The sequence below is a fragment of the Perca flavescens genome, chromosome 2 (genome assembly GCF_004354835.1).
Source record: "Perca flavescens isolate YP-PL-M2 chromosome 2, PFLA_1.0, whole genome shotgun sequence".
Taxonomy (NCBI): Eukaryota; Metazoa; Chordata; class Actinopteri; order Perciformes; family Percidae; genus Perca; species Perca flavescens.
This window is the reverse complement of record NC_041332.1, coordinates 44167080-44194261: the sequence shown is the minus strand read 5'-3', so window position 1 is coordinate 44194261 and position 27182 is coordinate 44167080. Positions and strand designations below refer to the sequence as shown.

Here is a 27182-nt window from a genome sequence, read left to right as displayed (position 1 = left end):
CTGGTGTATTGGGTGCTGTCTGAGTCTGAGACTGTCTACACACACACACACACACACACACACACACACACACACACACACACACACACACACACACACACACACACACACACACTTCCCCTCGTCTGAAATGTGGTTGTCTGGCAAACAATGCTGACTGGACTGGTATCATTGTCTACCTCTCCCCCACATGACAAATATTCCCATTAAGAATATGCTACAAGATCAGCACTGGTATCTATACGATGGGGGGTATTCCACCACATGCACCCACCTCAAAAATCCACCTACCCTAATAAATGCTATGAGGTTCTTGTAAGTAAGGCATCTTTACTAACTGGGAGAGTTCTTTTTCAAACAGCCCCAAACTCTACAGGCTGCTAAAAGGAAGCAGAGCCAGAGAGATGAAAATAGTGAGAAATAAAAAAAAAGACAAAGAAATGCAAAAGAGAAAAGTTAAGAAATGGTAGAAAAAGAATATAGAAAGGTCTGAGCAGAGAGAGAGAGGGGGAAGGAGAAGAGAAAGCTAGCGGAGGCTCAGCATTGTGCTGCTAATGCAGCCCAGGCTTGGGTAATCCAACAAAGGTTACTGTGGAGACCAACAATGAGGCTCTGAGGGGCCCAGACTGCTGAGACGCGACAGGAGAGGAGGTGGGGGGGGGCAGGGAACACCCGACAGGGTCTACATATCGAAACCACCTGACCTTTTGGTTTAAGAGTTATTTTCAGAAAGAATCTCGTTCTTTGGTCTCTGGTGCTAAACTTGAATTGAAAAGCATCACTTCCTGATACAGCTGTAGGCATTTTCACCAGAAAAGTGAAACACACACCTGTTGTTTGAACCAATGAAAGGGAAAAGTTTTCACGAAAACGGCTTTAATCACTTGCTGTATGACATCATGGTATACGTTGGAAAATTTCACCATGAAATGTTGTTTTTCTTTCCGGCTGCAGTACTTAAGAATCAGTTTGAAGAAGTTGAGTAGTGACTGGAAGCTGATTAAAATCAGCCCCTGTGGGGAAATGAGTAACACTTTCCCTTCCTTCATATGACTGTGAAGCATGGCTCAGCTGGAAACCACACCATGTGCAATCAGGCAGCACTCCCTGAGTTACATTAAAGACTAAGGTTGCTTTTACATCTGAGCTGTTTGGTCCGTTTTAATTGTCCGTTTTAGTTGTCGCATAGTCCGCCTGGTTCAGGGGGAATGTGAAAGCTCATTCAAACTCTGGTGTGGACCAAACAACCAAACTCTCATCTGCCGGAAAACAAGGGTCTCAGGAGACTATGACCATACATCGCTCGCCGTCTGTGTTAAAAAGGACAACACATCATCATCTTTCTCTCTCATCAGGACTCAAAGAAAATACTCGACAACTCGCTGTCCTGTCAGCTGCGCAAATCGTTTGCCTTCTACCAGTGGTTGTTTCACACACAAAACTACCGATGTCAACCTCGTGGTGACACTTGAAGAGAAGTCAAGGGATCATAATAGTCAGTAGGCTTTGTCCTCTGGCGACCATGAATGTATGTGTATGGCCAATCTATCCAAAACCTATGGAGATATTTCATTCCGGACCAAAGCGATGGACCGGCTGTATATGGCAAATAGCCCCGATCACTTCAGAAGCTTTGATATCAACTTGATACAAACTTCAACTGAATTCAAGTAAATTCTTAAAACCACTAACATTGGAATCAACTGAAATGAGTGCAAAACCTGTAAGATGGCTTAAATAGTATTTTAAAGGAACACGCCGACTTACTGGGACTTTGTCTTATTCACCGTATCCCCCAGAGTTAGACTAGTCCATACATCCCCTTCTCATCTCCGTGCGTGTCATAACTCTGTCTGACGCCCCCACCGCTAGCCTAGCTTAGCACAGATCCTGGAGGTAACCGGCTCCATCTAGCCTACTGCTCCCAATAAGTGACATAATGCCAACATTTTCCTATTTACATGTTGTGATTTGTATAGTCACAGCATGTATAAGTAAAATAAGTAAGTAAAATTTATTTGTATAGCACATTTCACAGATAAAAATCACAAAGTGCTTCACAACAAATGGGTGGATACACAACATTTATACATTGCAGTACATAATCGGAAAATAAACAGAAATACACTTAAGACACAATAAAACCGACCTAATCACCCTATGGTCTATTGAAAACGCCTCTTTAAAAAGAAGAGTTTTCAACTGCGTTTTAAAATTTGTCACTGAATCCAAGCAGTGTACGGAAGGAGGCAAAGAGTTCCACAGCCTTGGTGCCACAGCTTGAAACGAACGGTCCCCTCTAGTTTTAAAATGTGTACGGGGGGCAACTAAAAATCTCTGATCTGTTGATCTCAGACTACGTGAGGACGTACGCAGCTGTATCAGGTCAGAGATATATGGGGGCGCCTGACCTTGTAGGGCTCTAAAAGTTAGAACCAAAATCTTGAAGTGTATTCTAAATTTCACTGGTAACCAATGAAGTGAAGCTAATACCGGAGTGATGTGTGCCCGCTTGCTAGTGTGGGTTAAAAGCCTAGCAGCAGAATTCTGGACAGTCTGGAGGCAACAAAGGTCTTTCTTATCAAGACAAATAAAAAGACTATTACAATAGTCTAAACGGGACGAAATAAATGCATGAATGATCATCTACAATTTGTCCTTTGACACCAAGGCTCTTATCTTAGAAATGTTCCTTAATTGAAAGAAACAGTTTTTAATAAGTTGCTTCGAGTGTTTCTCCAGAGACATGGCAGCATCAAAAACAACCCCTAAGCTCCTGAGACTCGGCTGCACAGACGAGCCTAAGGCACCGAGATGCTGTTTTATCTGAGAGATGCTCTGCTCTGGGGCAATGATTAGTGTTTCAGTTTTAGCTGAGTTCAACAGTAAAAAGTTATTTAGCCACTGCTTAATCCCAGACAGTTGAGTAGGGATGACAGTTTATATAACTCAGTAGGCTTAAAAGAGCAGTATAGCTGAATGTCATCTGCATACAAGTGATAAGAAACATCCTTGAACTGGCCGATTATATGTCCTAGAGGAAGTATATACAAAAGGAAGAGAATCGGTCCCAGGACAGAACCCTGAGGAACACCACTCGATAGACCTGCAGTATCTGACATGATCTGATTTATAAAGACACCAAAACTTCTGCCGGTAAGGTAAGATGAAAACCATTTTAAAACTGATCCCGATATCCCTAATAGATCCTGAAGTTTATTAATCAAAATATTGTGATCAATAGTGTCGAAGGCGGATGTAAGGTCCAATAAAACTAACACTGTATGCTTTCCACAATCTGCTGACAACAAAATATCACTCGAAACTTTAACTAGTGCAGTTTCCGTAGAATTTTTTTTCCGGAAACCTGACTGATATTTGTCAAAAATATTATTTATCTCCAAGAAAGTAGTAAGCTGCTCTGCTACCACTTTCTCTAGAATCTTAGCCATAAAAGGGAGTATAGATATAGGCCTATAATTCATGGGTTGCAATGGATCTAAACTGGGCTTTTTAAGAACAGGTTCAACAATAGCATGTTTAAAAAAGTCAGGAACCACACCAGTTAAAAGAGAGGTATTGATCATTTCTACAACACAGGGGCCAATACTATGAAAAACCTGCTTAAACAGCATAGTTGGGAGAACATCACTGTGACAACAAGAAGGTTTCAACTTATCTAGCAAAGTGGTAACCTCATGTAATGTCACTAGTTCAAAGGAAAAACCTGGATGAGGAAGCGCCAAAGTACAAGCTTTGAAACAAGCAGGAGGAGGTAAAATACTAAATCTGATATCTTTAATCTTCTCAACAAAGAAGTCAAGGAATACATTACTGTTTAACAAAGAGAACACCGCAATTGGAGAGACAGATGGTGAAACAATTGAATTAATGGTGTCAAACAAGAATTTGGGGTTTTTGTTATTAGAGGATATTAGCTGAGAGAAGTATTTAGTTCTAGAACTTTTCAGAAGTTCATTTAGGGAGTTAGTTAATTCCCTAAGATAAAGCCTGTGAACTTCGAGTTTAGTTGTTTTCCATAAGCGCTCTATCTTTCGACGTTTACTTCTACAGCTCTGAATGGATGTATTTATCCAGGGGCAGGACTTTTTAAGAGATACAATGTTTGATTTCATAGGAGCTACTTCATCTAAAATTGCTAAACATTGGCTGTTAAAAGACTCAGCATACACATTGGCATCACTGCAACCCCTTAGCCCAGTATAAATAACAAGGTCACATGAGACACAGCCATCTTCTAACCGTATACATGCTGGGAACTATATTCTCAGAAAGGCGAAGCACTGCTACTTGGGTGGAGTGATTAGCTCAACACCTGAAAAGCACCATTGTTACTCTCTGCTCCTCACCACGGGGCTTCTCAGGTGAAAATCAAACCGCCCAAGTAGCAGAAGTAGCAGTGCTTCGCCTTTCTGAGATGAGAAGGGTATGTATGGACTTGTCTAACTCTGGGGGATACGGTGAATAAGACAAAGTCCCAATAAGTCGACGTGCTCCTTTTAACAGGGATTTGCAAAGCTGCAGGTAGAGATAGGAGAGACAAAAGTAACATGGAGGGAGTTGTTGAGAGGCTTTGTTGGAAAGTCTTAGCTCACATCAGAGAAAAATATGATGATAAAAGAGATGACAGGGAAGAATAGGAGGAGGTTGAGGGCTAGAGAATGATTGGAAAAGATGAAGGAGTTCTAGTGTACTTGGGGAAGAAGAGCTAGAAAGTGTTCAGGCTCAGAGGAGAGCAGTGTGAGAGGAGAGTGGGAAACGCTGGCACTTTGTTGTGTTTGCACATGTCAAGCTTGTGATCATTTTCATACAGCTTATTCATCATCTGCAGCTGGTCAACAGTGTCAGTTGCTTACATGTTTTTTTTTGTGTATTTGTGTTTCCAGTTTACTACTTAACAAACCAACTAGCCAACGGTTTGCAAGGGTGCAGCAGAGACGCATGCCCAAAAGAAAAAGCCCAAATTTCTGGCTCGGAAGAAAAAACACACCTACTTCTTATTGTTAGGAAAGACTTGGATATCGACAGTTTTTGGATACGTGAAAACAACGCCGACATGTTCAAGAAGGTGGTTGAAGGAATGAAAGAGCGAGGCTGTGTTTGCACGGTCCGCCACCAGGGGAAAACTTGCAAACAGGAATAAAAGTGGAATATTCACTTTCATTAGGCATGAAAACAGCTTAGTCGGAATTTTGTCTTTTTTGGGAATAAGAGCAAAAAACTGAATATTATGTGTTGGAGGTGTGAACCAAAGACATGAGAAGACCGGTTTATCTTCACTATGATTGTTCCCCATAGTGAGATTCTCATGTTTCAGAGATATAGGGCTTACGGGCTTGCACATTCACAGTTTTTGTTTCGTCCACCTCTTACGTTTAAAGTGAAATTCAATACAGCATGTGTGTTTTTACTTTGTGTGTTCACATGATTCCTGAGGTCTCCACAGTGGCTTCCAATTCGAGGCAGTTAACTGGAAGTCTGGGTGGACCCATGCTCCAACCTTTGCACTGCGCATACCCTTCTATGCAAAAAATAGCTTTAGAGAGAGGGAGGTACTGCTGACCCATGGCCTTCACACTCGCTCGCCTTTCCTCTTACAGAACCCCCACCCGCCCCCACCCCCCTCCATTCTACAGATGCCACTTTACAGATGAACAACACACAGAAGGCTCGGCTGACTTTTGACACACACCAATGGCACGCATGCATGTCGGCACGCATGCATGTCTGCACGCACGCACGCACGCACACGCACACGCACACACACACACACATTTCAAGTTACCAGCCACATGGTCAGGTTAATATTTTATAACTTCAGTTTGGCCTTGCTCCCATTTTAATGAAGATTCTTTGAGTTCTCATGAATCTACATTTGTTGATACTTAACAGGCATTAGAACATGTGTTTTAGCCTTTTAAGGTCATCAGAATTCACTGCCTGCTAGCACTGCTGACACGAGACACATGCACGGAGGTTGGTGCTACTGAATCTCATTGGTCTCAGGTTTTAATATTCTTCTTCGCTGTCACTTGCCTGTGAATCTATCCGTCACCTTCATGAGGAATTCATTATCGCCTTCACTTCCGTTTAGTGCATTTTTCTCAACACACAAAGTATTTAACCTGTTAACATCCACCTCTTTTGCCTGATTTTCGCCTATTTCTCGTTCCCAAAGGGAAACGCTTATAACAGAAGAACTGTAAGGCCAAAATACATGTATGAGGCATCATTTGAAACCTAATTTCTTCTACTTTATAGACATGTGCTTGATTAGCAGGTGATTAAAACAGAACATACACTACAACAGTTCAAACATGGTTCAAAATAGTTATTTTGGTCCGGTCTAAAAAAACGTAATTTTTGAAAAAAAATAACAAAAAAATACTTTGTGCCACACTATGCAGGACACAACACCAGCCTTCTACACCTTGTCAAGAATACCTATATAAAGTTTTAGAACTCTAGTCCTAACCTAGTGGGAGCTAGGGAGTTTTCAGTATTTGGTATAACAAGTGTCACCGGTGTGCCAAAACCTCTCCAAAACTTCTCCAAGTGACCAAATGTTGCTAAATGCTTTTACTCACTTCTATGCTATTAGAAAAAACATACGAAATACTTAAAATGACTTAAAAAACCTTTTTACATTCATTCAAACACTGTTGATCATATTTTTTTCTCATAAATCACATGTATGCGCATGCTGGCTCTGGGAGGCGGGGCTTAGGTCTGTTACCCATTCATTTGGACTGGTTCCCATTGGATATTCCTATCATGCTATATACCGTTGGAAAGGGAATGTGATTGGCTACAACTGCCATGATTGACGTGTTGATAGCCAATGACAGCTTTTTTCTAAGATGGCTGCTCAGAGAGATGGCGCGAGCGTATTGACGCTCCACAGTGGGAGCGCTTGTTTGGGCGTCCGGGGTTGTCCCGGGGATAAAACTTAACAGAAAAAGGTGGGGATAATTTCATTGTGTAGGCAGCAACCTGAGGAAAACAACTATACCCAGCAACACGGTGCAGGGCAAGGAGAAATATATTATTTCAGACGGAACAAGATCGGCTAATGAAGTTAGCAGACAGTTAGCGGACAATTAGCATGGGTTCTACAGGACAATATTCATAACCTGGATTAATTCTTGTGAAAAAACCTTGTTATCCTTTTGATCTGTGGACACTTACGGACTAGAGGAATATATACAGTGGGGGAAATAAGTATTTGACCCCTTGCTGATTTTGCAGGTTTGCCCACTTACAAAGAATGCAAAAATCTACAATTTTAATCATATGTACATTCTAACAGTGAAAGACAGAATCCCAAAGAAAATTCCAGAAAATCCTCCAAATCATTCATGTTCCGAGGTTGTCGCCTGGCAACTCGAATTTTAAGCTCCCTCCAAAGATTTTCAATCGGATTCAGGTCTGGAGACTGGCTAGGCCACTCCAGAACCTTGATGTGCTTCTTCTTCAGCCAATCTTTTGTTGCTTTGGCGGTGTGCTTAGGGTCGTTGTCGTGCTGAAACACCCATCCTCGACCCATCTTCAGCTCTCTCACTGAGGGAAGGAGATGTCGGTCCAGAATTCCACGATACATGGCCCCGTCCATCCTCCCCTCAATACGATGGAGTTGTCCCGTCCCCTTGGCTGAAAAGCACCCCCAAAGCATGATGTTGCCACCACCATGCTTGACGGTGGGGATGGTGTTCTTTGGGTTGTACTCGGTGTTCTTTGCCTTCCAAACACGACGAGTTGAGTTGAGGCCAAAAAGTTCTATTTTGGTCTCATCTGACCACATCACCTTCTTCCAGGCCTCTTCTGAGTCGTCCAGGTGGTGAATGGCGAACTTCATGCGGGCCTGTACATGTTTCTTCTTGAGCAGGGGGACCTTTGCGTGCGCTGCAGGATTTCAATCCATGACGGCGTAGTGTGTTACCAACCGTTTCTTTTGTAACTGTGGTCCCAGCTGCCTTCAGTTGATTCATCAGTTCCCCCCTTGTGGTTTTGGGATGATTCCTCACCGTTCGCATGATCAGGGACACCCCACGAGGCAAGATCTTGTGTGGAGGCCCAGACCGAGGGAGGTTGGCGGTGGTGTGGTGCTTCTTCCATTTCCTGATAACTGCACCGACAGTTGATCTTTTTCTCCAAGTTGCTTTCCGATTCTCTTGTAGCCCATCCCAGCCTTGTGCAGATCAACAATCTTGTCCCTGATGTCCGTGAGAAAGCTCTTTGGTCTTGCCCATGGTGGTGATGTTGGATGCTGGTTGTTTGGGTGTTGACAGGTGTCTTTTATACAGGTAACGAGGTGAGGCAGGTGTATTTGATGTAGATAATTGGTTCGGATTGGGGCTGTGTCTTAAAGAAAGACTAACTGGCTTGTAGGAGCCAGAATACTTGCTGTTTGTCCAGGGGGTCAAATACTTGTTTTTCCTCATCAGATGGTTATCAATTTTAATAAATTCATATGATGTGATTTTCTGGAATTTTCTTTGGGATTCTGTCTTTCACTGTTAGAATGTAAATATGATTAAAATTGTAGATTTTTGCATTCTTTGTAAGTGGGCAAACCTGCAAAATCAGCAAGGGGTCAAATACTTATTTCCCCCACTGTAAATCAATAATTTTCAAGTCGATTATCTGCATCTTGCTCTGATCTGCCAAATGAAAAATAGGGCCACAAAATGTTGGTCTGCATTTAGATTTAGAACCAACTGTTGTTGTTCCCTCTAAATCTGAATTTAGAAACAGCAAAGCAAAGCAGGAGCTTTATGAGTCTTGGTTATTATGATCCTGCTGCTACTTGCGATGTTAATTGTGAAAATTCTTTTTTCAAAAAAGATCAAAAATATGATAATTTTTCAGCCCTCGGAGTGCACCCTCATCACCTTCCTCTTCCTCAGGGCTTTAATGAAGCTGCTGGTGTGCGTCTACTTCAGCAGTCGGTGGTCTTGTTGTGTGGTGTGTTCTACAGTCATGTGATTGGCAAAGGTTCTAAAAGCAGGAGAATACTGAGCGTCTGCATCCGCGCACAAAATAACACCACCGTGATGAGTGGGTTGCATCAGGTGTGTTCAAGACATAACACAATGAATACTAACAACTGTTGTTATGTCATTGATTTACTCTCCGCTGCTCGGGGCCAGTGAACAGATGATGATGACAGCGGTGTGTACGGTAGAAAACACTCACATGCTATAGATTCACAGTGTACAGAAAATTAACATTTATAACAGGCTTAGTACTTAAAGGAGAATTCCAGTCGATTTCAACACTGTTGTTTGTAAATTTGGAGTGCTGCCTACACCATGTTATCCTCCTGCTAGCGTTAGCACCCAGGAGGCTGAAACCAGGCAAGTTTTAAGTGTTCAAAATGTCATTACAAGTGCCTACCCATGTGAAGTGTTTCCTTCCGAGTGAACACAGTGAATCTGACTGCAGTAGATGTGAAAGAAATGCATAAAAGTTGTGCTAATTTAGCTGTTTAGTTCCGGTGTTGAGACGGCAAGTTGAGTGCTTAGGGACCGTCTACAATCTACAACACCGAAAAGAGATACAAAAATATTTTCAAAAATATGCATATGCTTACTTTTTTTAAAGTAAGTGCTGTAGTACAACTAGCAGGAGTAAAGTTATAATTGAGGTAAGTTTGGAGACACTACCTTATTTAATTATTGAATTAATAAATATTTGTGTATCTGTTTTCGGTGTTGTAGTTTGTAGACGCTCCCTAAGCACTCGTCTTGCCATCTCGACACACAAAGTCCCTCCCCTGCCGGTGGACCTCATGGGACCTTAATCCGGAAAAAATATTAACGGTAGTGAACGGGGAGAGGTAAATTATTCAATACCGTTCATATTTTTTCCGAGTTAAGGTCCCATGGCGGTCCGCTGGAAGGGGAGGGACTTCGCCTCTCTATGGCAGGTCAAAAACTGCCAGACAGTTACTTAAAAACCTTTAATCATCTGTCACTCAGAACCACAGCAGCTGATGTTAAGTGATTGTCAATGGCTTTGATATCCCGATGTGGTCTAATTTGGCCGGAGAGCTTGATAGTTCATGGACAACAAGATTTGGTTGGATAGAAGCCCAGAAGCAGGGTTGTGGTTTCAAGTCAAAAATTCTGAAAAAAATAAAAATAAAATCACATCCATGGTTTATTTTACTCACCCTGATGCTATGAGCGCTCTGGATTGGGCCATCGCAATCCTCTGTAATGCCGGTCGGCTCAGCCCGGCCAAGCTTGATCTCGGTGGCAACGGGGCGTGGCACACCGTTGCCACGGACGTCGGTGGGCGCTGCGGCTTCATCACCATCGGCGACGGAGATGGCACAGGAGAAGGGGGCGTGGTCACGCTGTTGGCAGGGGTAATTAATGTGGCGGTTGGCACTGACTCGTTGGCAGAAGATGAGGAGTGCTTGGCCAGAACGGATGGGGGGATCAAGTTGGGGTTGGATGATGGAGGCTGGGGAGGCGGGAGGGACGGCGGAGGCGGCCTGTTGGAAGACGAGGAGATTCCCAGAGCGGAGGTGCCAGCGGTGAGGGCAGCCAGCGACTGAGCAAACAGCTGGGCGTTCCGTCTTGGAGAGGCGGTGTTTTTGGAGATGGCGAGACCGTGCGGCAGCGTCTGATAGTAGTTGGAGTTGGAGTTGGAGTTCTGCTGCAGTCCTCGCCCCAGAGTGGCTGATTTAGACGGACTCAGGGGTTTAGAGACCACGGGCGCTGAGTTCTTGGGCCGCTGCATGGTTAGTGAGCGTCTACCTAGAGTCTGTGCCCCTGCTCCTCCTGTATTGGACTTTACGCTAAGAACCAGCATGCACTGCTGGCAGGAGCAAGGTTGGCCCAATCCAGTAGCCTGTAAGCCCCCATTGGAGTAGAAAGAGCTTGCCCCCGACACCCCGACACCCAGCAGGGCTCCTGTTATGCCTCCTCCTGCACCGCTTCCCTTTGGTATTGGGAGAGGACTGGACACTAGAGGGTAGGCCATGTCGGCGCGTCTCTGCAGCCTCCGACACCTCTGGCTCTGTCTGTTCACCTGCAGGAGGCCACAACGCAACATTTGATGTTCTTATGCCATTTTTGATTACTAGTTAAACCTCATATGCTGCAGCTTGAAAGCTAAATATCAGTCATTTAGTAAAATAATTACAGGTATGTAAGAAGTGTCAAGTTGATTTTGTCATCGATGTCCATATAACTAATTTAAACACACCTGTGTCATGTTCTGAAAATCGATGAGGTAGCAGAAGCCGAGCGGAGTCAGGTCGAGGCAGGGCTGCTGCCGACTGTGGGCGTTCTCGATGGCGATGGCCACCTCCATGTCGTAGGCCGTCCACGTACCTGCATCGTTTTCCCACTCCCACTGCCAGCCCTGACCCGGGGCTGAGGCTGGGTCATAAAAACTCCTCCGAACGGGACGGATGGTTCCTGAAAACGAACGACAGGAAAAATTAAAAATGTGCCTCGATTACTTTGTCCCAATAAGTTTCTTCAATCGTTAACTACGAGCCTCTCCACCGGATAAAAAAAAATGACAATCAAACAATTACAATGTATTAATGTCAAATTGAATAAAGTAAATGTAGTAATGCCAATAAAAGAGATGAAGCGAGAACAAAATGACCATGAGGACAGCGCTCAGGCATCATAAGTAGGGTTGGGTACCGTTTGGATTTTTACGATTCCGTTGCCAAACCGAATTACTATTAAATACTTTTAAAACAATTCCGATTCCTAAACCGATTCTTGAAAAACTGAAAAATGACATCAAAGAAATGCTCTTTTATGGAGTTTTTTCAATTGAAAATTATTTAAATTTAACAATATATTAACACACTCATTAATAATAAGTAAACCTAAGTCACCTAACACATAACTACAATAATTTAACAAATAACAGTTACACTATTAACAAGTAACAACAAAATAAATGTTGTTGAGTTGGTATGCCAACCAGCTTCAAACTTTAGCAGTTCTTTTGCCGAAAAATAATTGCCTTCTCTGGCAAAATACTACACCTCTTCTGACTTATGGCATGTCCTGCACAGGAGAAAACTCTCTCAGACGGTGTCCAAAAGGTCTGTACACACACAGGTAGGAGTTTGAAAGACAATTTGGGGAGGCTGTCCTGCCTCCCCCACCACCAGGCTACAGGGTTTTTTCCTGAACAATAGACTAGCAGAGCAAGTGTAATAGGTTTACTAGCGATCCCGTGCAGTGAATGGTTAATATGCTTTCACGTCCGTTTTGGTGAGCCCAGATGGAAAATATGGCATTTTAAAAGTAGCATGCATTTACGATAGCTAGCTAACGGTAGACTACAGAGAAAGTGGGATATTTTCGGAGTGTGTACAAAAAGCCGTCTATCAGCAGGGATTGTAGAGTGCTCGTTGGAGAATAGCGCGGACACGCGCTTCACAGGCAGGCATGTGCGCCACTCTGCAGAAAAGGGAGAAAGAAAAAAAGAAATTTGCGTTCTAATCGGTCCGAATACTACCGGTTCCATAGTGGAACCGGGTTTCGGTACCCAACCCTATTCATAATGGGTTAAGAACTACTTCCTGCACAAGCCAGAGGCTCTGGACAAACTTCATGAAATCACGTGCAGTAGCAGCCCGCGCAACGGTTAACATCACCAGACTCTCAAAACATCTGAAATAGAATATTTGGTCTTAGTCAACTTAGATTAGTCAATTAGTCATGTTTGATGCTTTTTTCAAACGTACGAGCTAAGGGTGTGACGAGATCTCGTAAAACGAGATCTCGCGAGATTAAAACGTGACGAGACTTCTCGTCGAGGTGAAAAGTTGTCTCGTGAGGCGATGTGATGTCAGCGTGATGGAGCGTGAAATTACTATTGAAGATCCCCTGCCACTTTTTAAATCATTTGTGTGCAAACATTTTGGTTTTCCTGCGGAAATAATAAACGGCGAAAGAGTGACAGACAAGACGAACACAATATGTAAATATTGTAAGAAAAAATACCGATATACCGCGGCTAACACGAGCACTATGCAAAAACACTTACAGCACCACCACAGCTCTCTACTAACTACAGCACCAGCGACAAAAACATTAAAAGGCCAAACAACTCTAAAAGCCTTTGCATCTCTGCCACCGGTAAGTGCAAGAGCCACGGCAATAACGAGGGACATAGGCGTTTTCATTGCAGCTGATATGAGGCCATTTTCTGTGGTGGAAAATGTCGGATTTCGCAACTCCTAAATATCCTTTGCTGTCTCCACTTGCCAAAGCATACCTTTCCATCCCTGCTACCTCAGTTCCAAGTGAGTGTGTTTTTTTCTACTGCAGGAGACATAGTTACTGCCCAAAGGTCTCAACTGCTGCCAGAAATAGTCGACATGCTTATATTCTTGAAAAATAACATGACCATATCTTAGGCTGTTCTGTGTAGTTTATCTTATAGAAAAAATTGTTTCTGTTTGCACTTGTAGTTTTGAGAGAGCAGTACTTTGGTTATTGATACACTTACTGTTTGCATTTAAACATTTTCTGTTGTTTACACATTTATTTTATTTATACTGTTTATTTTTTTATGTTCGATTTGTGGAAAGGAGTTAGATTTCACAGGGCAGAAGCCAGTTGGTAGATTTTATACAAAACATTTTGCAGTGTTTGCATGTCCTTTACTGCATATGATTCATTAAAATAGTAAAAAAAAAGTTAAATAACATTCATCATTAATAGTTGATTTCAAAAGGCACCTAAATTGTTTTGCATTTTGTGATTTTTCAGTTGAATAAAAAAACTATTTTCCATTCATATATTTCATCATTGAGGATTTCTTTAAAAAAAAAAATTTAAAATCTCGTCTCGTCTCGTTCTCGTGAACCCAATCTCGTGATGTGTCTCGTCTCGTGGAGTAAGCGTCTCGTCACACCCCTAGTACGAGCACATCTCTGGTAAACACAAGAATTAAAGTGGTGCTTTTGCATGACTCTTTGCGGAGAAACTCAGATTTACAGATCTGTCGATTAAATCAACTAATCGATTAGTCGATACAATTGAATGAGTGTTAGTCGACTAAGAATTTCTTCAATCGAGCACAGCCCTAATGGGAAGACCAATATTCATTTCCATTTAGCTCAGCCCTTATTCAAAAATGCTAGAAAAATGTGAGTCAGTTGCATTTCCATTAGGCTGCCTATAAATAAACAACCTGCCAGCAGGAAGAATGAATACACTAAAAGGGTCTTAAAAAAGGGACTTGACAATTTGCTTATGTAACATCCATAGAGCCATGATGATATTAAAATACTTGGATGAGTGGGTAAACATACCCACCAGAGGGGCTGTGAGTTAAAGCACTCACATTCATTTTTACTTTCAATTCAATATTTCACTGATTGAAGGCATGCAAACAATCAGAGCACAACTGGATAAATAATTAAAAACACAAATAAATAACCAGAGCACAACAACGTTTCTGTCTCCCAGTGGGACAGAGGGGTGGGAGGAGGGTCCCTAAACAAACCAACCAACCAGAAACTACCTCTGTCTCCAGGGGTAACAGGCTATTCAATCCATGCCAGGACACGAGGAAGGCATGTGTGTGTGTGTGTGTGTGTGGGTGTGCTTGAGAGTGAGTGAGAGAAAGACTAGTACAAAGAGGTGATATTGGCAGAGTGGCATCAGCATACAGACATCAAAAGGAAAAAGTTGAATGGACGGGGCCGCATTTGTTTGTTGTGGACAGAGAGACAGATAGAGAGTGAGTTACCCAACTGAGCTATCCCCTACTGTACTGCTTGCTGTGTCTATAGTTCATTTACCTTGCTGCAGGAATCCCTAAAAAGAAGATGCCGATAGGTCCCTTTGGAGGACTGAGTGTATGTTACAGCAAGACACAGCCAGATATGCAAAGAGTCTCTCTAATGTATGTGAGACAAAGATAAAAAGAGATTGTTTGTGAAAGTATAAGACACTGCCCTCCCAACTCATCTTCCTCTCTCACTCTCTGTTGAATGTATCCAGCGCGGAGGGGAGCACTTGACCTGCTCTCTCAAACTGCAGAGCGAATGAGTCCATTCACAGAAAGACAAAGAAGCAGACTGAGGCCAAGCTGCGCTGGTTTTTCTGATATGGGCAGGAGATGCTGTTCGTCCTAGCGGTGGTGGGACAGAGGCAGCTCCAAAAAACAGTACCCACCATGGCCCAAGTGTCAAAATGGAGATTCCCAATAGAATTTGAATGCATTGTCTGCTTGTATGCAAAGATACGATCACTAAAAAATAAGCCTTTGCAAAGAGTAATAGAAATTAGACTTCAACAACAAAGATGACATGGTTAATTGCTGGTAATTAATATTAATCCAAAGCTGCTCTGATGTGCAGACTTAGATGTTACGTAATTTCACTTCATCTTTTATGTAGTTTCACCTTCAGAGAACTAGTTAACCCGATGGACTTGCTGCGGCGTCAAACAGGAAAAAACCACATGGGCACTCATTCCTAGCCTCTTCGTTATGCTAATGCTAAAAGGAATAACGTAAGCAAGAGCCATTATGAGAAAGATAGTTGTGTGCATCCAGTAGCTCAATTAGCATTCTGTGTGTGGTTAAAAGCTTTTATCTGTGCTCTGTCGGACTGCAATTTATGGATCCACTCATTCCATATGCTGTCCTGGTATCTGCTCTGATACTGACCTGATTAAGCAGGTGATTTGGCCATGACATGACTGATCCAGATGAACCGTGCCAATTTATGTTTTTATAACATAGTTACATTCATTCAGTCACGGCGGGACACCAACTCTATTTTTAGAGCTACTCCACTACCTCCACTTTCTCTGCTTTGCCCGCCCAGAGAATTTGGCCCACCCATGAGAGAGAGAGAGAGAGACATCATGGCCTCCACCTTGCCCCTTCAAAAAGGCATAACAAACGGTTCCTTCTCAACAGTTACACTTTCACACATTGATTGTTCATGTATTGTCCAAGTCTTGTTTGCACTTGTCTATATTGTTGTTTTCAGTTGTCTGTATCTGTCTAACCCATGCTAACGTCTTGTACCAATGTTTTTGTCCTCATGTGCCGTAACTGTATTATTTGTTTTAGCTGTCTGTATCTGTCTAGTCCATGCAGATGTCCTGTACAAATGTCTCTGTCCTTGTGTACTGTAAGTTGTGTCCAATGTTCCATGTTTCTGCAGAACAGGAACCTGATGGAAACCAGTTTTTAAACTGAGTCAGGCCCGTTTATATTGTAACTTAATGTTACTTTTAACTTTCCTGTATAATAAATGAAAGAAAGAAAGAAAGAAAGAACTCTTCAACAAAATGTGAAACATGGTCAACAATTCAAGAGGAGCCAGGATAGAAATTAATAACAAAAGACTTTTCTCGCCCCTTTTATCCTCAACTGTGCTCCCTGTAAGCTAGTAAGCACATGGGACTGGGTGTGTGTGTGTGTGTGTGTACAGTATGTGTAATCATGTGTTAATGTGGATGTAGGTATGCTTGGGTGTGCCCCATGTCTACAAATGAACCAAGACGTGTCCGATAAAAGCAGGTGTTACTGGCTCTGACAGTTCCAGCTGTGGTACTGTGTTTACGCACAAATAATGTGCATGCTTTTTTCAATGCATTGTACACAGCTTTACAGCCTTAATCCTGCTGCTCTCTCACAGTACCACACCCCTTCTAAATTCTGTCAGAGCTGGATCAACACAAGGCCTGCTGCTGCTGCTTTCAAAGGTCTGTCACAGTTGGAATCAAGTGCAGTATGGCTGGGTGTGGCCACACTGGATTTATGCACTGGTCAGACTGCATTTCTATGTGAGTGCAGGATTTTAAATAAGCCATGGTCTATCCTGCGTCTACTGAAAAGAAAATAGAAAAAAAGTTCAAAGTCATTTAACAAAACCAAGAACATACACACTTAGCTGAACAAACTGTACACATCTGGAAGGTGAAGACATTGTTGTGTCGTGTGTGGAAAAGAACTAAAAGCCAAAGTAGACATGGGAAATAAGTATAAATGTGTATGAGCGCCAGTGAGAGAAGTTAAAGTGAGTGAAATGAGAGGGTGAGAGAGGACAAAGAGGCCTACGGCAGGTGGAGAAAGAGACCGGCCATCTGGTCTTTATTGTTCTCTCTACCACTGACCCCTCCCCACACACACACACACACACACACACACACACACACACACACACACACACACACACACGACTGCAGACTGACCAGCAGGCGTTAGGGTCATACTTCATGCAGGAAGGTGTTTGTGCTTCTCTCACTTTTCATGAAACCCTCAACAGCAGTGACTCTGTGGGGAAATCCGGCATCCGACATGAGCCGGCACTTTCTCCTCCTCTCTGGTTATACTTTCAGCCTGTTCTAGACATTATTGACGCTACGCCGTTTCCAACCAGCTTTGCCGCAGAACCTTGTGCAAGACTGCAATTCAACGTGTTTTGGACACAATCAGGTCATTTTGAATGACTGCATATGGCCATAAAGCACAAACAAAATGTCTTATGTAGACCTTATCAGGCTTCCTGCAGGTTTCACCAAGTAAAATGTAAGACTTTTTAAGACTGTTTAAAGACGGTTATGAATTCAATTTAAGGCCTTTATCACAACATCAGCTAAGCTCTAAATTCAGCTAAACTTGTACTTCCCCCCCATAGCTGTAGAATATGTCTGTGGTACAATCCAGAAGCACTACAGCACTACTAGAATAAAAACAAACAAAAATGAGCATAATGAGGGAGTGTTATACATGGACGTAGGGAAATTAATACCTGTTTAAAATTATTTAAGACCTAGAACACAATACTTGGGCGAATTTAAGAGTTTTTAAGGCCCCAAATTTTGATTTTGAAAGTTTAGACTTTTTAAGACCCTGCAGAAACCCTGCTTATCCTCACAGCCTCTACGTCTCCCACCAGCCTGATGTGAGAAATATGCCTGGAGGTGTCCGTCAACACCACTCAACCACAAACAAATGAGCTTGCTTGCATTAACTCTGGGGTACAAAATCGATAGATGCTAACAGGTTTTCACAACAATGTTCACTTCGAGTTAGGGCTGGGCCAAATGAAGAAAATCTAAAAGTCAACGAAATGTCATCAGTTGGCAATGCTGGAAATACTATGTTAATGTTAATCTTAGTACACATCGTCTCTTACATGTTTGTTAGTAAGAGGCGGACATTGCAGGAATATTGGTCTGCATCAGAGCATATGAACAGAGCGTGAGCGGGAGGATTTTGGATTGAGCGCGCAGAAGCGGCTGATTTAAAAAGTTGGAGTGTCACCTTATCTCCCGCTTGAGTTCAAAGCTTGCCCGAGACTGACCCAGGCTCACGTTGTAGGCTAACACGCAGACGAAGGCTGGTGGCATGGAGGGAGTGTGGGCGCCATTCATAAGTTCATGGAAATCTGCTTACATGCATTCAGCAGGCACAAATTCACAACATTAATAGTTTGAGGAAATGACAAAACTTATATTTAGCATGTGAGTCTCTATCAAGATGTTAAACGTCGAAAATGAAAATCCCATCCCTGAAAAAGACATAAGAAGAAGACTTTGTGGCAAATCTTAACACACACACAAAAAAAAGAGAACTGATATTAAGATATAAAGACTGAAACAGAGAACAGAGAAGTCCAGAGGATGCTAAATCAAAAGCAGTGGGATCGTTCTCTCAAAGGTAAAGAGAGTTTGGGAGTGAGGAGGAGGAAGAGAGAGTGAAAAGACCCTGGGATAAGAGAAGAACAGAGACTGAAAGAGAGAGGATGACCTCGCAAATGATCTAGAAGGTCATGCTGGCCTAGAGTCACCAAGACTAAATCTTCCTTTGTTTCCTGTTTTCGCTCAAGGTTCCAAGAGAGATGAGCTCTCTGAGCTGAAACTAAAGGTGGAGTTAAAACACTGCAGGTCAGTGACTGGTCTGAGAGAACCAGCGATAGCGCGTCATGGGACTTCCTGCAGCAGACCTGCGTTTGACAAAACGAGTCTGGACCTCTGATACCACTGTTTTCACTGGCTGAGTTGTCTTCCTTGGAAAGTAAACTGAACAGCATATGTAAAATCGGTGGAGCGCCCCTCCATTTTAGAGGAAAAACTTGCTTCGAGCAACCATTAACACAGCTTCTGTTTTGACGGAAAATAACAAAACAAAAAAATTACATTTCTATCTATCTATCTATCTATCTATCTATCTATCTATCTCAATCTAAAACACATTCTCTAGCAATACTTTTGTCTTTCCATTTCTTTTGGTGCATCTCTTTGCCTCTCTGCGAGCCCCTCTAAACCGAGTAACATGACAGTGTGTGTGTGTGTGTGTGTGTGTGTGTGTGTGTGTGTGTGTGTGTGTGTGTGTGTGTGTTATGTCTGGTCCGTGTTTCACAGGCAACAAAATGTGACTAGCCTGGTTTAAGTGTGAGGGTGTTAAAATTAGGGTAAGTTTAGGTTTTCAATATGTTGTCAGACGATGTCTGACACAGTGACATACATATTTATTGATGTCTTCACGTGCTTTTCATATACGTCCACTGCTTGCATGTGTTGCAGAGCATCCAGGGAGTGATGCGCCCCCCGCCCCCCCAGAGTACACAGTAACCTGACACACAGAGTTTCACAACAACTCAAAGCGCTGTGACCCCTCCACCTCTTTCATCATCCTTTTCTCTGGGTTCCCTTCCCACTATCTGATTTATGGTGTGTCCATGTAGAAAACAGACCGACCAGGCAGGATCCAGCTAACTTCTGCCAAACAAGAAATGGCGTTCCACGATCCATCATATGGAACACAGAAAGCTAACAGGGTTATTAAACGTCTCCTTTTCCTACAATAAATGACTAATCGCATAAAGAAATCAGAGTCGACTAAGACCAAAACAACCAATCTGTTGACTAATCGACTAAGGGTTAGTCCAGTGTTTCTCAAATGGGGGTACGCGTATCCCTAGGGGTACTTTGGAGGACTGCAGGGGGTACACATTAGATCTTTAAATAAAATATATCATTCGTGCATAATTCCTAAAATAATGATACACTATGATAATGAATGTATTTAGTGATACATTCTAAATATTTGAAATAAATTGAAAGTATTTAAGTGTTTTTTTAGGTTACAATATCATTCTAAATCAGACACTGATGGTGGAGCGCTGTATTGTGCCTCTTTATATAGCTAGGCATTTTGTTGCTACCGAAAAATTTTTGTTCTGGTCAGGGGGTACTTGAATAAAAAGATACTTTGATGGGGGTACATTATTGAAATAAGTTTGAGAACCACTGGATTAGTCTATATCTATAGCTAAAAAAAGTGTTTGCTTGAGCCAGTTGAAGAGACAGTACGCATGCACATGGTGTGCACATGATCCGGATAGTACCACCCCCGCCTCATTTTCTCCTCTGACTTTGTAGTGCCGCCTTCTCCCTTTAGCTCTCTCTCTCTCTCTCTCTCTCTCTCTCTCTCTCTCTCTCTCTCCTTTTAATCACATTGAAAGAGTCCAATCCCCTGAGTTTGGGGTTCAGAGTCAATTTTCAGCTTCATAGAGTGTGTGAGAGAAAAGCAGAGGAAGAGGGTGATGGAGGAGAAAAGAAAAAGAGACGGTGAAAGACAGAACAGGTGGCTCGGCCGGCCGAGGTCTCTAGCGCACCTGCTCAATGGGCCCCTTACAGCTGAAGCAGTGCCCATCACCCGGGTAACGCTACACAAGGCCTGTTTTCGCTGGCTCTGTAAAATACGAGTCGAGGTCTCTAGTGAGCCCGCTCCGTTAGGAATGCTCAAGATCTGGTTATTTTTCAATGCGGCAGAAGAACTTTTTTTGGCTTCATGCGCCACTGAGCAACTTTTACAGGAATGAACGAGGCCCCGTTACCTTTAAGGCTCTGACACACCGACCCGACGGCCGAAAAGGCAGTCGGACCGACCGCCTCCCAGAGTAGGTCCAAAAAGGGCCTCGGGACACACTATTTCCAAAAATAGTTCGCCACTCTTCGCTTAAAGAGACAGGTGCTCCAACAGAGCATATCAGACAGAGGGAGACTACATGAGCAGCAGCCATGGGCATTATGAGAAAATAACTGAACATTACAGTAAAGCACATAAACATGTTCTATTAGAAACACAAAATACACAGTGTATTTAAGTAAGTATTTAGTAAGTATGAAGCTGAAAATGAGCGTAACGGGTCTCCTTTTACAGTAACAGTCAAAGACAGAAATTGCACACAAAACTCTCTCCAGGAAGTATTGGTTTTGCAATCGCAATCATTTATGTAAAATTCAAATAGTCCTTGTTGTATGTGTGAAATGGTGCAACACTAACAGTGACACAATCTCTCATGGAAATTATGAAAACGCCAGTAAAGGTAATTGTTGACAAATTGAATTTGAGCATTTAGCAGATAAAAGAGCCACATATTTCCCTCAGGCGTTGGCATCTTAACCGTATCATGCTAGCGCAGGTTTTACAGTAAGTTACCGCCAGCGCCTGTAAACATGTTGTGTAATTTCCTGTCGTAACTGGGCTTGTCCCATTAACCTGGTTTGTTGAGTGCATGTAAATGTAGTCCATGTTAATGTTTGGTTCCACTCCCTCCTGCTTTCTTGTCACCACAATCCAAACCCCTCCTCTGCGTCTCTGGGGAGTCCCCCCCCCCCTCAATGACCCTAACGCCCCTAGGCATTGTGGGGGTCTGGGAATGTGTCTCCTTCAGCAGGACCAGCTGGAACGAGAGGAGCAACATGCTGCAGGGGCAGGGAAAAAAAAAGATGCCCCCAGAGTTTGAAAAACGTCCCTTAGAGGAACTGATGACAAGTCAGTCTTTTCTCAGATCTGGAGTTGGTCCCCGGGCGCTGTGATTGGCTGCCCACTGCTACCTTGAGGGATGGGTTAAATGCAGAGAATGAATTTTGCTACATGTATGTGTATGTGACAATAAAGTACCTTTACCTTTACCTTTAAGAGATTAAGAGGGGACCTTTGCTAACAGTGTGACACTCAGAAGCCCAAGGCAAGGAGGACACCACTCTCCTCCAACCACCGCTGTCTGTGCCGGGGGAGAACCTTCATGATGGGAGCCTGCATGAGGACGCAGGCGGGGTATAGATGGCAGGGCATTTAAAACCTCCTTTCATATTTGACTGTTTAAATCCACTTCAATAATCAGTTTCCGCACCGATAGAGCAGAAAAGTTGTCTCACAAATTCATCTGCCTCTGCTTCTTGACATTATTCTGATATCTTCAGACAGTTGGCTGGCTAGTGCCAGCTCACAGGCACATACAGACAGATCCCACTAAATGTAATCTTCACGCTGTAGCACGGCACCTCGCTAACAAAACTTGGCCAGTTGATACGGGGAATCAAAGGCAACAGAGCACGGGCGCGCGCACGTCAGTCCAAGTTCTCCATTCCTGCATGCTATTCACGTCCCCGTTTATGGCACTGTCATAAACTAATGTAGCCACTAGCCAATAGGCACATATTCAAATGAATCAAATCAATTTGATAAATTGCCCATCTCTAAATAAACTACATGAATACATGTGGGGGGAAAAACTGTTACATCATACTGTAAATACAGATTGTGCACCCAGATACATGTCTGGCCCTTGGTGTGATTCTTATTTTCCAGCGTGGCCCTCTGGGAAATTGAGTTTGACACCCCTGCCCTAATGGTTAAGGAATTAACCATTGTTAACGATATATTGTTGCATGTCATACCTCTCTATCCTATGCAAAAGTACATCCACAGTACCTTACACACTAAAGTAACGTTAATTAGCTACAACTGATAGAACAAAAACAGGTGGCTAAAATAAAAATGAGATTTGATATGGGAGTGTCAGAGTTTAGCAAATCCCAGTATTTTGCCAACCTAGAACTGGATCCTGAGTGCAAACTTTGCAACTTTGACTGCTCCCTTTTTCCTTCTTCGTCTTTCTTCCTTCCCTTCATCTTCCACTTTACTGAACTTGCAACAACGAGCGACCCCCAAACCTAACAACCCCTCCCCTGTGCCTCCGAGGTCTGTTCTGCTTCTTAAAACCCTCAGACTTTCACCTCCTGTGTGTGTGTGTGTGTGTGTGTGTCTCACAGCCACAATGCAGTAACTCACATCTGTTCGTCATAATCCAACAATGGTGGAGGAGCGAAGGACAGAGAGGGAGAGAGAGAATACAGACTCAACTCCCAACAACCACTCCCACTCCTTCTACAACCCCCACTGCACAAACACACACAATCTATCTTTCTATCTCTCCCAAGTCGAAGCAAAAACCGAAAGGCCCTTGGGACTTTTGCCTATTGATGAAACTTAACACTTGTACAAGAGAGAGGGAGAGGAAGGGGGAGAGGGTGAGAGACCCAAGGCAGAGGGGGGAGAGAGAGTGAGAGAGGGGGGTGAGAAGGGGGGCTACAGAGGGAGGACAACTAAAGTGAACTCTCTACTCATCAGGCCTTGAATGATTCCATTCTTTCCACAATACCAAGGTCTCTCTCTGTTTCTTCGTGTCAGGAGTGTGTAGCTGCTGTGTGTGTGTGTGTGCGTTGCTAGTTGATAAGGGCTAAAGAACGCAGCTAACTCAGTGGTGCAATGGTCGTTTGCAGCTGCTCCACACCATCATAATGTTGAAATTCAACCCAACACCGCCACACACACACACACACATACAAACTTTCTCTCCGTTTCTAACGGACAGAAGTTCCACAATGCTCTTCCTTTTCTTCTATTTTTTTCTAAGCTAAGTTTATAGTCTCTGTAGTGTCCCCAGCTGGATATTCCTGCCAAAGAATGACGTCATCACACCTTTTGCATTCAGCGCGAAGGATTTAAAAGTTATCGCAGCGCAACTCTGAATTTCGTAGAACAAAGGAGCCACCACACTGGGAACAGAAGAGGCGGTGTCAAAAAACATTAGAGATCACTTTTGCAAAGTTAAAAAAACGGTGTTGTGGAAAAAAGCAACGACTACTTTGAGCTCATAGCTCGGGCACCATCTAGGGAGGCCTGCGCCACCACGTCTCGCGCTAGTTATTAACAAAGCTTGACACTAGGTTTAAGGTTTTTTTACACTAGACACATCCAAAGTGGCGCGCAACATCGTGACGTCAAAATTGTGAACCAATTGCGCTGTTTACACGGGACACGCCGTGCCTCTACGTTCTGGAGCGATCGTCGTTTCTGCGTCTTCCCGTTTCCATTTCAAATGAGAAGCTTTGCTTAAGTTGGAGACAGAATCCCTTCACTTGTTAACACGAGGCTTTCATTCAATTATTGATGGCCATTATCAAAACGCAACAAACTCAATGTAGGAAGTGAACCAGAACACAAAGCAATCACCATCCTATTTTAAGCAGCGCCTTCCCGTCATTGGACCAGCTTAGAAAACGGTTTCATTCTTCTTGTCCACATTTTACTCAAAACTCACCACAGTTGTCCCCCAGATATAAAAATAAAATCAGACTTCCATGTAGCTGCACATACTCATGCTAAGTTCTATGCTTTGAAATTAAAGTTGGTGTCTTTTCAGATGGGAAACGCCCCATAACAGTATATTGCCTGAATCTCACATAATAATGCATTTCTTATATGAGGAGTCCAGGCAGAAGATATTACACCTCTATCTTGTATAGCTCCACAGAGTGTATTATGCAGTGGTGTGTTTTGGGGTCAATGATGACTTAAGGCACATGTGTCAAACTCAAGGCCTGCGGGCCAAATCCGGCCCCTTGCTGATTTAGATCCGGCCCGTATATCAATTTGCATTCACAATATATTTTGGCCCGCCTATAGTTGTGCGCCAAACCAAAAACACAGGAAAGAGTTTTTTAAACTGCAATTACCGGACATTCAAAGCAGAATATGGCAGATTTGCCGACTCTGAGACCCAGAAATTCCCCCAGAAGCAGAGAGTTTTCATATTCAGGCTGTGAAACAGGTTGTTGTTAAAAAAGTTCTAAATAACTAAATTCTATGTTGGCTAAGGAACTCTTTTGATGACTTTCGTAGGTCTTAATGTCAACAAAAATGCGACAAAAATGTCAGAAAAAGCAACAAATTTACAAAAAAAAGGTGACAAATGTTTGAGAACGCCACAAAAAAAGTCTGAACAAAAACAAATAAACTCTACATGGGTGGCCCTTGGTGTGATTCTCTTTTTCCAGTGTGGCCCTTAGTGAAAATGAGTTCGACACCCCTGACTTAAGGCATGCAGGCTGTTAAAAAGCCATGACCATGACAAGCAGCAAACAGCACATAGATCCCCAAGAAGTATATGCACAGTAATGTACAACACCTTAAGCTGCCAACATACCATTTTAAGCCAGTAAAAGCACTCTCCTATGTCACAAGGTGAGTTGTATGGCCCTGCACTCTCATTTAAAAGCCCAAAGTGACACCCTTGCAAAGGGCATTCTCTCCCTCTATCGTCGAAAAGCGCCTTCCTTACCTGTGTCCTGTCTGAACTGGTGCATGGACTGGAGATCTATGATGTACGGCGATAGCCGGCTGTCCACCTGGCCGAGTACAACGCTCCCTCCGCGGGGGTCACTGCTCCGGATGGCCGCCTCTATCTGGTGGGAGACGGCGGGGCTGTAGGGCCGCCACCGTCCGTGTTCATTCAGCCATTCCCACACCACCACGACAGAGGCCAGGAGCATGTTGTTATTGTTGGCCCTGGGGAGGAAATGAATGATGAAATAACAGGAAAACGCTTATTTGTTATTTGCTAAGCCCCTCGTGAGAGATTTCTTTGCCAAAATAAAGCCTGCTTGCTCAAAGCAGAGGCCAACCACACAGCAAACAGGGTGGCATAATGTGCACACAAAACAGTGGCGATATCACTTTTAATCTGTCCCTCTATGGGTGTCTTTCTCCCTCGTGGTTAACTAATACAGACCGAGTGTTCCCTAAATTTAAAAAAAAAAGGCAATATTTCTGTCTTACATGGAGCCGCGGCTGAGCTAGCGCCGGGAGAAGGTGAAACATTCTTCTACGTCAATTGGAGCTCCTCGCATGGCCAAGCGGAGAAGGAAATCACGGTCCTCGCTCGACTCAGACTGTCTTTGTCATAACACCGTAATACGATGTTATAAGACCAGCCGAAAAGTAAAACCTACAATAAAGCGGCCTCAATATTGTCGTTTGTTTTGCTAGTCCTTGCTCCAGACACACAGATAGCTTCTCCGACGAGTCGTTTACTTCCAGCGACGGCCTTTCACGTTTTGTGGGATTCTTGCCAGAAAGAAATACGCTTAAAAAACAACGCTTCTCATTTCTCGGAGAGCGGGAGCTAGATATCCCGACAGAACAAGCCTCGGTAGGTTGCAGACAACAGCTAGTGTGTTTTTCTTCCGTTCTTTGGGGCGTAGCATAGCGAAATGTTGCGAAAGTATTGTGGCTTCCAACAGCGCAACCTCAGTAGCTTGGCCTAACGTTACGTTTACCACTCTCTCCAACCCGGGTCATTTCAGAACAGGTTCAACTGGTCCGAGTCCCAGGAACACTAAGCACAAACTGGAGATTTAGCTATAACGTTGCTACAAACAAATGTAACAGTAGCCTACTGTCCAATGTGCAATTGGGCCCAATGCGATGTTTTTATGTGTTAGGAATTTGTAGCGACTTGACTAATCTCATGTTGGTCATATTTCACAGTCTTACTACAGCGTTAGAAACTTGGTGTTGTTATTCGTTGCGGCAGCCCGATGCTTACATTGTATTACATTTATTACATTTGCTTACATTTATGTATTCATAACAGTTTCCACCACTGCACATGAAGGCTAGAGTCAAACACTCACCTGTTGATATGAACTTCTAAGTCCACTTTCCTAGTCCAGGACACTTGGAACAAAATCCAGGCTCGCCACAGAGCTCTTCATGAATTAAATCTAACGTTACCCTTCGGTCCTCTCAGCTCCACCATGGCTCTTTCTTCTCTCCCTCTGGTCACACAAAGCCAAATTCCCCCTTTTTTCTCTCTTTGTAATAAAATGCAAAGTCCAAACTGAGAGGAACTAGATTCCCTCTAATGGTTTAAGGGTATGGACATGGTAAGTCCATGATACGTTGAAATACACTCTGCCATGTTTACCCTGAGACTATCCTTTTGCGTCCATCTTTACCTTGCCGTGGCAAAGCTTGGTGTGAGGCTACAGAGGAAAGTGTGTGTG

At 43.2% G+C, this 27182-nt stretch overlaps 1 protein-coding gene across 3 annotated transcripts in view; it reads right to left on the bottom strand.

Annotated features, from left to right (window-relative positions):
- The window catches only part of LOC114568871 (E3 ubiquitin-protein ligase DTX1), a 40298-nt gene extending 13139 nt beyond the window's left edge, over positions 1-27159 (bottom strand). The window contains exons 1-4 of one of the 3 annotated variants that reach the window (XM_028598504.1): positions 26811-27159; positions 25457-25683; positions 11239-11453; positions 10196-11061 (exon numbers count right to left, since the gene is read on the bottom strand). In XM_028598504.1, the coding sequence (XP_028454305.1) occupies positions 10196-11061; positions 11239-11453; positions 25457-25667 (1292 nt within the window). In that variant the 5' untranslated portion in view covers positions 25668-25683; positions 26811-27159. Of the gene's footprint in view, positions 1-10195; positions 11062-11238; positions 11454-23124; positions 23218-25456; positions 25684-25953; positions 26448-26810 lie in introns of those variants that run through there. The other 2 variants (XM_028598495.1, XM_028598508.1) reach the window with 2 other exon arrangements.
- Positions 27160-27182: the final 23 nt, after the last annotated feature.